Genomic DNA, 13,076 nt, shown 5'->3' on the forward strand with positions numbered 1-13,076 from the left:
AATTTGGTGATAGAAATAGTATCATCTAATTGAAAAGCCGTATATAGAATATAGACGAGAGCAGTATTCAGAAAGTTCCATCCTTTTTTGCTGGTAGACTCTAAGCAGATGGTTATTTAACTTGACTTGTATATGCAAATTCATGGAAAAGAGTTTTGTGTAACCTTAATGCTTGCCACAAAGAGGTTTCTGCCTTACAATTGTCTTTAGAATGCCAGGGTCTACATAGTGAATGAACTGATGCTTTAATATGGGTATTCTGGCTTTCTTTCCTTGCCAAGTTCAAAGCCAGGGTCTCAGCTGTGCCCTGCCCTTCTCAGTGCACTACAGCTCCCCTTCAATGCTTACAGCCAGGTAGGAACTGGAGTGTACCACCCTTGCTGTGGTTTCTCTGTCCTCCGTGACATCGGGAGTGCCCATCATCCTTCTGGAGAACTTGCCTCTTGTTACCCACTTGAAGAAGAGGCATGCTTGCCCAGGAATGGCAGCCCAGTGATTCTTTCAGGAATAGCCTCAGGGGTGGACTGTTTAGTTTGTAGGGATGACAGCTTCTCTCTGAGAAGCTGGTATTAGACTCGAAGTGAGCATTTGTACCTGTGCGATGTTTGATTTCGTCCTGAGAGACTGCCGGTTTCTCCAGGGCCTTTGATTAGGGAACTCCCAAGGGACTCTAACAGAATGTTTTCATTTCAAAAAGAAACCCATTAGGGGCACCTGGGTGGCTCAGCGGGTTAAAGCCTCTGCCTTCGGCTCGGGTCATGATCCCGGGGTCCTGGGATCGAGCCCCGCATCAGGCTCTCTGCTCAGCGGGGAGCCTGCTTCCTCCTCTCTCTCTCTGCCTCTCTGCCTACTTGTGATCTCTGTCAAATAATAAATAAAATCTTAAAAAAAAAAAATCTAGTAAAAAAAAAAAGAAACCCATTACAACAAAGCTGTTCAGTAGTATCCTGCTAAGTAAAATCAGGTGACATTTGAGGTATTTGTTTAAAGTCTGAGTTCTTCTCTGCATACTGCCAGACTAATTAGCTGGGTGACAACCATAGCAGGTGTTTTTGGCTGGAACCACAGAAGAGGAGTTTTTCGCATTTAAAAGAAAGAGCTGTTCAAGCACCATAGGACAGACAGGCCATTCTCCTAATTCTGCCAAAGCAGGCATCACCAGTCATCTCCACAGCACACCTCTTGAACTCTGAGACTCTAGAGGTGTAAAGTAAGTGTACCTTTGGCCCAAGAAAGCTAAAAGCTCCGAAAAGGATGTGGCATAATTTCTGGCTTCCTCTTAAGCTGGTTGGAGCTGGGTCAGAGGAGGTCAGGGATTAAAAATAACTGTGTTGCTATTTCAGTCACCAGCATAATACATGTGATATGGCTTATTTTAATTGTTCTGTGGTTGGAGGTTTAGGAACTACTTCCGAAGTAAAGACAACGGTGAATTATGTGATTGACTTTTATCCTTGGCCACTATTCAAGCCTTGATTTTGTACACAGAAACCTTTTTTATGTTGTGAGCTGGTTTTTAACTTCACCAGAATTCTCTGTTATTCCCTGTGTCCTAAGATGGGTTTGGCCTCCAGTCTGAAGAAGTTACACGCTTCTAGTCTTTATTGCTGGGTTCTAGTTTTATATTTCAAGAACAAAAGAAAAAAAGGAAGGGGAGGTTAAAAACCTTTTCTTAGTTCTTATGAGTCTCCAGGTGATGCTAATGCTGGCTGGGGTCCCTAGACTACCAGCTGAGCTGCGAGAGTCTGGTACATTCAAAGAAATGTTACTGTACTTGGTTAGGATTCTAACTCAGAGTAGAGACATAAAGGTACTTTATACTTTGATCAGTCCAGGCCACTGTAACCTTCAGAGTAAATCAGTACCCATCCGATGGACGAAAGTCAAGTGAGGTGACTGATAACAATGTGTGCTCATCTGGGCTTATAGTCAGTGGAACTTCATACATGGCTAGTGAGAGCATGGACTGCAGATGATTCTTAGGGAAGTAATCCAGTCATATCTGTTAAAAGTTCAAACACAAATGCTCTAGAGCCAGCAACGCCCCTTTAAGGATCATGTCCTATAGAATACAGCCATAGAAATATATTTCAGTGTTGTTTGAGGTGGTAGGAAAAAAAATGGAAGTCAGAATTCCCATTAATCGGAAGATAGTCAAATACGTTCTGATACAGCTTTTGTGTAAAACAGTTCTTTCACAGCTGGACTGGAATAGCTGTGTGCTTATCTCAGGGATTTCCCAGGGCCAAGAGCGGAACAAGATAGACCAGCTGGTGATTTGTAATGTGCTGTCTAGGGTTTGAAACTCTCCCTGGTGGCACCCAAGACCAGCTTCTCTGCTTAGATAAGGGTTGTGTATTTGTATTGATTGATGGCTCACTTGGTATAAACTGTTCCATAGTCTGCCTTGGCTAACTGGGGCTATAAATGCCCCCTTGGAAACTTTTCCCCAGGCTTCCTTGAAATTGAGATTTATCGAACATATCTTAGAGATTCGAAATACCTGTCCGAGGTAAATGTGATGAGATGTCCCAGGGAACATGTATGTCCCAGGGAACTGTGCCTGGAAGTTTCTCGGACCACCATGCTATCCGTTTTCTGCTGGATCATGTCCTCTGTTTTGATGACACTTTTTGTGGGTATGTCCTATAGAATTTTATGAAACTGTTCAGTTATCTGACTCATTGTAATGGACGGTCCCTATAGTGGGTTTTTTTTCAAAAATGGGTCATCCCTGCTACGTCATGAGAACATCTATGACATGTTAAGTGGAAAACCAAGCTGTAGAGGAGTAAAATTGTAGAGGAAAGAAAACAAAAGTCCCTATGTTCATGTTTGTCTAGAGAAAGGTTTGTGAGGATGCGCCAGTTAGTATTCCTCACGTTAAGAAAGTAGAATGAGAGGTGCCTGGGTCAGTCGGTTAAGCGTCTGCCTTCAGCTCAGGTCATAATCTCAGAGTCCTGGGATCAAGCCCTGTGTTGGGCTCCCTGTACAGTGGAAGCCTCTTCTCTCTCCTCCCTGCTTGTGCTCTCTCTCGCCGTCACTGTCTGTCCCCCTCTCTCTCAAATAAATATATAAAATCTTTTAAAAAAATAAATAAAAGTTTCTTTGTCATGTAAATTTTTCAGCAAGCCACATTTCCTTTGTATCTCTTCAAAAGTGAATTTTCAGGAAACGTTTGGGTAGAAGCAGAGAGCCTCTACCCCTAGAGGTGATACAGGAGGGCAGGTGTACTGAGAGAGAGGGAAGCACAGAAAAGTCGGTTAGGGGAAGGAGGTAGGTAGGTTCAAATGCACAGGAAGAAGTGGTGGTGGTACCTGCGTGGTTCAGTTGGGTAAGCATCCTGGGATCAAGACGCGCATCGGGCTCCCTGTGCCCCTCCCTCTGCCTGCTGCTCTGCCTACCTGTACGTGCTCTCTCTCTTTCTCTCTCAGATAGTCAATAAAATCTTCAAAAAAAGTGATGGGAGCAATGTTGAGGGGAAAGGAGCAGCAGGGAGGGAAAATGGAGACATGAGGCAGATCTGAAGGATTGTTTTCCATGGTACTGCGGAAGGTATCCCAGGTTTCCACCTTTGTTAGTGAGCAGGGACTCCCTGGCATGGGCTGTGCAGTTTGGCAAGCCTGTTAGAACACCTCCGTCCTGTTCAGGGGGACCCAGTAGAGTGGTTCGGGCTATTTTTAGATGTGAACTAACAAACATCTGCAAAGTGGCAGCATTTCAAAGAGGGCTAGTTCATTAATTTCTTTTTTTAAAATTGATTTATTTATGTTAGAGAGAGAGCATCAATTAGGGACAGAGAGAGAATCTTCAAGCAGACTCCCCGCTGAGCGCAGAGACCATGAGGTAGGAGGCTTGATCCCAGGACCCCAAGAATGTGACCTGAACTGAGAACAAGAGGCCAGAGTTTAACTGACTGAGCCACCCAGGTGCCCTGGGAGGGCTGGTTGGGATTACAGATCTAGAAGCAGTGGACTGGAACTGACATCATAGGACACTCATGTTAGTGCATCTGATGGTTACATAAACATTTCCAACGGCTCCCACTGGAACCATTTTAGGAACTTACAAAACTGAGTCTGTTTTAAGCAAATGTTTAAGTAGTTCATTGGCATCTTTTTAGGTACACTTTTTATTGAGTTATAATTCACATGCCATAAATTCATTATTTTCAAGGATATATTTCAATGTTTTTTCGTGTAGTCACAAAGTTATAGACCCATCACTGCTGATTGCAGAATATTTTCATCAACCCAGAGAGACACGTATATGTAAGCATTCAATCCCCACACCCCTCTTCCACGAACTCCTGACATCCATTAATCTATATTCTATATCTATGGATGTCTATTCTGGATATTTTATACAAATGGGATCACATAATGTGTGGCCTTTTTTGTCCGGTTCTTTTCACTTAACATACCCAAGGATTCATTCATGATGTAGCATCTATCAGCATTTCATTCTTTTTTATGACTGAATAATATTCCATCATTTGGATATACCCCATTTTATTTAACCATTCATGAATTGATGGACATTTGGGTGGTTTCTACTTTTTGGCTATTGTGAATAATGCTACAATAAACATTTGTGTACAAGTTCTCATGTGAACATATGTTTTTAGTTCTCTCAGATATATACTTAGGTGTGGATTTTCTGGGTCATGGTAGCTCAGTGCTTAACTTTTTGAGGAATTGCCAACATGTTTTTCTAAATAGCTATTTTTTTAAAAAACACTGTGAGCATGTATTCTTAACATAGGACCTACTGGGAGGCAGAGTTATATCTTTAGTAAGTCTGTGTAACTATTCTTGTGGTTTCATATGATCTCCCAAATACACCAGTGGATCCAGTTTTCCATCCAGCAAGGACTCACTGAGCACCTTTGCATCACTGTGTTGTTACACTGGGAGTTGAGCAGTGAATAGAATAGAGAATGTTCCCATTGTCAGAGATCTTACAGTCTGGGGCAGGAGATAGCCCTTACATTGCCCTTTATGTAAGGGCTATCTCCTGCCCCAGACTGTATAGTATATAGTAAAACTGCCTCAGGTGCTCTGAAGGAAAAAGTGCAATAAGCTTATTTAGACTTGAAGGTAGTGGGAAAGGAGTGGGCCTCACAATATGTCCCCTGAAAGCTGAAGATCTAGAGTTTAGGTAGGAGTTACTTAGATGAGGATGGAAGGAAAGAGTGTTCCAGTCATGGAAAAATGCAGTTTTGAGACAGGAAAGAGCATGTTGCTTTTACACAGAGGTATGGGTAGGATTTAGGGGAAGAGGCAGGAGGTAATAGCAGAAGCTGCTAATCAAAGGTTTTCTAGGTGTTTTGACTTACTTCATGAGCCAGGAGGAGACATTTGAAGAGTTTTGATCAAGGAGTGACCTAACCTTGTATAGGAATATATGTAAGGATGTGTGGACTGATACACTGTAATCCATAGTTGTACGTTATATGTAAAATCATTATGTGGAGTCACTGGAGCTATACTGTAGAAACTCAACTTGAAAAAGATCAAGAGTAAATGTGGGAAACTAATGGTCAAGCCCGCTGGGACACAATGGTTGCTTGAAGTAGGAGTGTTGGTGATGGTGGTGGTGGAGAAGATACAATTTGGCAGAATTTGAGATGCTTAGGGCAGGAAATCAACAGGAAATTTTTAGTAGTAAAAATTATTCCTGATTTTCTGGGGCGCCTGGGTGGCTCAGTCCATTAACCGTCTGCCTTTGGCTCAGGTCATGGTCCCAGGGTCCTGGGATCGAGCCCCACGTAGGGCTCCCTGCTCAGTGAGGAGTCTGCTTCTCTCTCTCTCTGTCCCTCCCCCTGCTCCTGTATGCGCTCTCTCTCACAAATAAATAAAATCTTTAAAAAATTATTCCTGATTAAAAAAAAAAAATTTTTTGCAGAAGAGTTTAAAAAGCAAAGAGATGAACAATGAGGCATATGACCATAATAAAGCCACCCCAGATCACAATACAGCATCATTAGCGAAAGGAAGTTAAGTTTCTTAGAAAGTATATTGCTATAAAAACAAGAAAACCCTACCCAAACTAATACATGAATTCAACAAATTTATAAGATGACAGGGTCATTGTATGAAAGTTTAATTCATTTCTGTATATTACCAATGGCCAGTACAGAATGGAGTAAAAATGCCATTTACAGTATAAGAAAAGTTTACCAAATATCAATAAGTAAATCTAATGAAAGACCTATACACTGTAAACTGCAAAACATATCTGAGAGAAGTTAATGGAGATGTAAATAAATGCAGTGATACAGTTTGTCCCTGAGTTGAAAGACTCACTCAAAATCAAAATCCCAGGAATCCTCAAATCCCCAAAATTAACGATTTGACTCTAAAATTTATATGGAAATGCAAAGAACTTAGAGTAGCCAAACAGTATTTAAAAAGAACAAAGTGAGGGGCACCTGGGTGGCTCAGTGGGTTAAAGCATCTGCCTTCAGCTCAGGTCATGATCCGGGGTCTTGGGATCGAACACCGCATCGGGCTCTCTGCTTCGCGGGGAGCCTGCTTCCTCCCTCTCTCTCTGTGCCTGCCTCTCTGCCTACTTGTGATCTCTGTCACATGAATAAATAAAATCTTAAAAAAATAAAAAATAAATAAAAATAAAAAGAACAAAGTGGACGACTTACCTAGTTTCAAAACTTACCATAAAGTTAGAATAATCAAGATGGGGTATATTGATGTGAAGATATGCAAATTGATCAGTAAAATAAATACAGAGTCTAGAAATCTATTTACTATAGCACTATGTTAATGTAATTGGGAAAAGTCAAGTCTTTTTTTTTTTTCACTTTGAGAAATACATGTATTTTTTTCCTCAAATTTTTATTTAAATTCCAGTTAACATTCGGTATATTAGTCTCAGATGTAGAATTTAGTGATTCATCACTTACATACAAACAGAATCTCAGATGCATATTGTATGAGTCAATGTATATGAAATGCACGACTAATCTATGGTGACTAATTTATATTTGCCTCTGAAGATGGAGGGATGGATTTTAAAGGAGCATAAGGGGTCTTTCCGGAGTTTTATATCTCATTGTGAGTGGTGGATTCACAAGTGTTTACAGTTTTCAAGACTTAAGAACTGTACATTTTGTTATACCTCAGTCAACAAAAGAAAACCTCGTAAGCGTGAGCTAGACAGTTACCCTAAATAAGGGAAGCAGACCGGAAATGAAGCCACAGGAAGCCATGAACGCAGTGATAGAATGGTGAGCCCCCTGGAAAGAGGCAGCCACCCCTCTGGTCCAGGCACGGGTGGGAATTGACGGACCTTCTGAGCTTTCCAGATAAGTTGATGTCTTTGTTTTCATGCCACATCTCAGTTGTAGAAATATTGGACAATGAGTTTTCAAAAACTTAAGTATTTCAGTTGGGGGTGTGTACTAATATGAGATAGAATCAGAAAAAAATAAATGGCAGTGAAGGGCTCTACCTACTGTTTAAATTTTTCTAATTTATAGTGCTGCAAGGTCCTACTGGGTATTTACCCCAAAGATACAGATGTAGTGAAAAGAAGGGCCATCTCTATCCCAATGTTCATAGCAGCAACGGCCACAATCGCCAAACTGTGGAAAAGAGCCAAGATGCCCTTCAACGGATGAATGGATAAGGAAGATGTGGTCGATATACACCATGGAGTATTACACCTCCATCAGAAAGGATGAATACCCAACTTTTGTATCAACATGGACGGGACTGGAAGAGATTATGCTGAGTGAAATAAGTCAAGCAGAGAGAGTCAATTTTCATATAGTTTCGCTTACTTATGGAGCAAAAGGAATAACATGAACAACATTAGAAAGAAAGGAAAAGTGAATTGGGGGAAATCGGAGGAGGAGACAAAGCATGAAAGACTGTGGGCTCTGATAAACAAACTGAAGGTTCTAGATGGGAGGGAGGTGGGGGGTGGGGTGAGCCTGGTGGTGGGTACTAAGGAGGGCACATATTGCATGGAGCACTGGTTGTGGTGCATAAACAATGAATCTTGGAACCCTGAAAAAATAAAAATAAAAGGGCAGGGGCACCTGGGTGGCTCAGTGGGTTAAAGCCTCTCCCTTCGGCTTGGGTCATGATCCCAGGGTCCTGGGATCGGCCCCACATCAGGTTCTCTGCTCAAGCAGGGAGCCTTCTTCCCCCTCTCTCTCTGCCTGCCTCTCTGCCTACTTGTGATCTCTGTCTGTCAAATAAATAAGTAAAATCTTTAAAAAATAAAAAAATAAGAGGGCAAATAGGGAAATTAAATAAATAAATAATAAAAAAAAAATTACCCCAAAATGAACTAATTAGATTTTCCTAAAAAATAAAAATAAAATGCTGCAAAGTTTAGGACCATTATTGACAGTGTCCGCGCATCTTGGTTAGGGTCGAACAGAGCAGCATTTGGCTAGCTGTCTTTGTTGAGTACTGACTATACTGTAGCTACTGGGGTAAGCCGTTAAAGGGCAGAGTGCTTTCATTTATTCTTTATTCTTTAACACAACTAATTTTGAGGAAGCCACTGCTAAGCAGCGGCAAGCGACATCTAAACCCCAAGGCTCTTTTACTCTTTTTCTCATGCCCTGACCTTCTCATGCTCAGGGAACAACATCAAGGAGCAGGTTTATTCCTGGGATCAGTCTGGTAAATGCTGTAGGGATTTGAGTTTTGTGTATTAGAATATACTGGTCACTTTTAGATGTCTGTGGTTCCAATCCTTGACCCATAACTGTATGATACTGTAAACATTGTAAACTTTAAAGTAAAAGTTATGGGTATAGATACTGTATTGGAAATAGTTTAGTGTTAGCACTTCAACTTGGAATTATTATTATTTTTTAACTTAATAAAATTTATTCACCAAAACACACTGTAGGATATTCCTTGTTGCACTTATTAATTTGGTTAATGAGCATTGGAGTGTCTTCTGTGCTAGGAGTTTTGATACTGAGTTTCTGTGAGAAGATGAATAAGACAGAGCCCTGTGCTCACGAAGTTTGAAACACAAAGAGATTGCATTTACATTAAAGTAATTTATAATACTGACCACAAGACCGGTGGGTATGTCATTAATGTTAGATTTGCTATTTAACATTTGGAGATAATTATCATCATGATTTACTTCAGAGGGCTCAAGCTTCAACTTTTCTAATATCAAAAGAAACTGAATCTAATGTTTTATACCTATAAATTATTCATCCTGCAAATATTTACTGTACTACTACTTTGTGTACAAAGTAGTACTCTGAGTACTACTTTGTGTACAGAGTACTACTTTGTGCACAAAGTAGTACTCTGAGTACTACTTTGTGCCAGGGACCATGGTGTTTCCAGGGGATGTAGTATTAAACAGAGCAACTCCTAGCTTTGTCTTCAGGAAATTTACATCAGGATAATTTGTAGACCAACCTTGACTTATTCCTTTTCTTAAGTACTAAGTGCTGTGCTTTCTACCTTGTGGGTTTTTTTTTTTTTAATTTTATCTTTTAGTGTCTATTGGTATAGTTAATATTGTGCCACAGACACCTAGTAGGGAAGGAAGAAAGGTGTACTGAAAAATTTGACTGCTGTGACACAATAATAAAACACTAATAAAAGAACCCTCTATCCTAATTTAATAGTATTCTCTTCTTTCATTTCTTCTCCATAAACCAAATATGAAAACTTCTGCAATTTTACATTATTCTAAAGATAGATGCAGATTCCTTATCTGTTTATGTGTTAAATTCTTGCTAACCAATTTGAAATCTATTTCTCTTGTGCTTGTAAATCCTTTAAAAAAAAAATTGCTACTGTTACGACTTCTGAAATAGTTTTTAAGCTTGTCACTCCCTTTTCACATCATTTTTGTGGCTCTCTCCTCCAGCTGTGGCCTGTAATTCTATGTACTGAAGAAAGCCCTGGTAGCACCAATGAGATTATACCCTCTATTAGTGAAGTTCCATTGTGGAATCTAAGATGTGCATTTGTTTTTCTAATTCTTTGTATAATTTTATACATCTTTGCTGTCATAAATAATTTTTAAACCTGTAAAAATTGCTGCTAGTTAATTTTTTTGAGGCTATCCATTTAAAATGATCATTTCCTCAGAGGCAGGCTTTTGGGAAGTAGTAAAAATGTTGTTAAAAATGTCACCTTTTCTCTTTCCAGTTTTGAGAAATGGTGCTTGGGAAATTGTGCACTGGGAAAAGGTATGCATTGATTTTTATTTTGTTCTAGAAGAATTGCATAGATGTGTACTCTGATGGGATTTTTGTATATAATATAAACAAATGTCAAGAATTCTAATATGAAAGCTCTTTAGTAATTAATATTGTAAACATACATGGAGACTTCCAATTAGTCACTTCCATTTAGTAATTCTGCAATTTACTAGAAAGACTTAAAAAGTAATATTTGGAACCCTCTGTTTTTCATAGGATAATTTTGAGTACTGTTTTTGTAGATTTCATTTAACCATGAATTTTTTTGTGTTGAAACTTTTTGCTTTAATCATCTGCTGTCCAAGTTTAAAAAAAAAATCAGAGTTCTGAAATTTCATTTGCAAATTTGATTTCAAATTCATGTATTATGACTACACCTTCATAATTCCTTTTTTTAAAAGAAGCTTACTAAGTAAACATCATTTTCTAATGAGCTGGAAATCGGTTTCATAATATCAAGAGGTTAATATGCTCACAGGATGTGTGCCATGGTTAGTGAGCTGAGTCATAATTTTATAAGTGTTATTATCTAGGTGCTTTTCAGACCTCAGTTTCAAAAGGTAAGCCACTGTTACTAGTTCTCCTTAAGTCCTGGAAGACCCTTTGCTCTGGTCATTCACAAGCGAGTATTTGTAACTTGGTGAGACTTTTGGAGGCAAGTCCACTCTCCCTGAGGGATTTTGTTTTCTGAGATTGCTGGGCACAGCACAGTGGAGGTGTGATAGAGACAGCATACTTGCCCTCCAGTATTTCCTAGCAGGTTAAAGGCTATGCCCTTAATACTGCCTTGTGATGTTCATAGTTACCTTGTATCCCTGCAGGAATAGGATTCCCTCTCAGTTAATTGCATTTTTATTGATTTTAAATCAATGGCCAAAATAGAGATTGACATCTCCCTTTCTGTATGTTTGGAAACTTACGACTCTCTCTCTCTCTCTCTGATCTTTGACATAAAAGTAACAAGGAAGAAAATACCTTGATTGTGCTTTCCCTATTTCTGCGATAGTCTCCTCTCAGAGAAGCAATGTAAAAAATGAGAAAGCTCAAAAAACTGTCTCAAAAGAGATTTTCTTTATGCTCTTCTTTGGCACTTGTGGATTTAAACATTTTTAGAAGACTGGTAGGATATAATCAAGTATGGTGAATTGTATTATAAATGTATTTCATTGCCAAGGATTGTTTGGGTAATTAGCATAAACACATATCCTAAAAAACTGATGTAACAGTTTCTTACCATCTACCCAGAGTGCTTATTCAGAAAATAAGCAGTCATAAAGTCAGGAGATAAGCATCCAAAACTTCACTCTTAAATTAATTTGTTAGGGAGTGCCTGGGTGGCTCAGTCAGTTAACCGTCTGCCTTTGGCTCAGGTCATGATCCCCGGGTCCTGGGATCGAGCCCTGCATCTGGCTCTCTGCTCAGCGGGGAGTCTGCTTCTCCCTCTGCCTTTGCCCTTCCTTACTACTTGTTCATTCTCTCTCTCTATTTCTCTCTTGTTAGAACATCTGATTTTTCTAATGTCTTTTTTTTTTTTCATTATTTCAAGACCGAATGGATTACTGTAACTCTTCCAACATTTCATAGACAAAAATTATTACCAGTCCATGATTACCCATAATGCTAGTATTCTCAGTGGTCTTGAAGATCAATGCCACACCTTACCTGGGCATCCTACTTTGAGAGGCAGAGGAAAAAAATTTAAAGTGCTACCAAAAGTCACCCAACCAAAATGAGCTGATATTACTTAATTGAAATTAGATACTTAATTAAGTAGAATAATAAAAGTTGGTTCAATGATGAATTCAAGATAAATATTCAAAAATTAATAGCATTCTTTGCAGGCAATATCAAGTTAGAAAAATACAAGTGAGAGATCTCATTCCTCATTGCATGGTGATGCTTAGAAATAAATTTAAAATACGTACATGACCTTTGTAAAAAAAACATCAAAACTTTGGGTATTTAAGATTCACATAAGTGGGCAAATATGCCCTACTCCCAGAAAAACTAAAAATATCAATTGTTCCAAAGTAGTGATATAATCCCAGAGAAATTATTATTTTTTCCTCAAGAGTTGACTAAATTATTTATCTTAATTTTAAAAATAAACAGTTGAGAAAATAGACTATTTTGGAAAAATGAACTGTGTGCAGGGATGAATAAAATGAAGAGCAAAAGTTATTAAAATTGTGTGGATCTATTACAAAAATAGGCATGGATGAACAGAGTAAAAATAGAATGAAAAAATATTTTCTCCAAAAATAGAGAAAAGGGACTAGGATGCTCTGAAGTAAAACCCATTTAATATGTGATAAAGGAGAGAAAATCATTGATAAAAGAATTATTTAATAAATGATGTTGGGGTGCTCGCTTTGGCAGCACATATAATAAATTATGTTGGGATCACAGATTTGTAGTTTCAGGAAATAACACAGTTTATATCTAACTCACATCCCATGCTAAAATAAATTCCAACTGGCTTAAGTTAAATGTTAAAACACTGTTTTTGAAAAACCTACAAACAGAATAAAAACTTTAATAAATATTTGGAGAAGAGGAAGATCTCACGGTCTCTGGAATTTGATCATATAAAATTTAAAACAAATACACAATAAAAACTACCACTAATAAGTAGGTACCATATGGAAAATAGTTGTACCAAGTATAAAAAAAGACTGAAACTGCTGTCATATACATAGGAAATAAAAGTTGGCAGTAAGCAAGAAGATATATAATAAGCAGCCAGACTCAGTATAATATTCCACCTAGTAGTGAAAGTGGCAAATTTAAACAATATTGATGTCTCATTGGCTATATTTATTCTTTACTTGAGGATTTTTGCTTTATGAACTATTTCATT

At 38.6% G+C, this 13,076-nt stretch overlaps 1 protein-coding gene across 4 annotated transcripts in view; it reads left to right on the plus strand.

Annotated features, from left to right (window-relative positions):
* The window catches only part of ATP8A1 (ATPase phospholipid transporting 8A1), a 226,004-nt gene that overhangs the window by 50,227 nt on the left and 162,701 nt on the right, over nt 1–13,076 (plus strand). For all 4 annotated transcript variants that reach the window (XM_032852621.1, XM_032852612.1, XM_032852624.1 and 1 more), the window contains one exon: nt 10,164–10,204. In XM_032852621.1, the coding sequence (XP_032708512.1) occupies nt 10,164–10,204 (41 nt within the window). The remainder of the gene's footprint in view (nt 1–10,163; nt 10,205–13,076) is intronic.

The sequence above is a fragment of the Lontra canadensis genome, unplaced genomic scaffold (genome assembly GCF_010015895.1).
Source record: "Lontra canadensis isolate GAN:19392208 unplaced genomic scaffold, GSC_riverotter_1.0 scaffold1, whole genome shotgun sequence".
Classification (NCBI taxonomy): Eukaryota; Metazoa; Chordata; class Mammalia; order Carnivora; family Mustelidae; genus Lontra; species Lontra canadensis.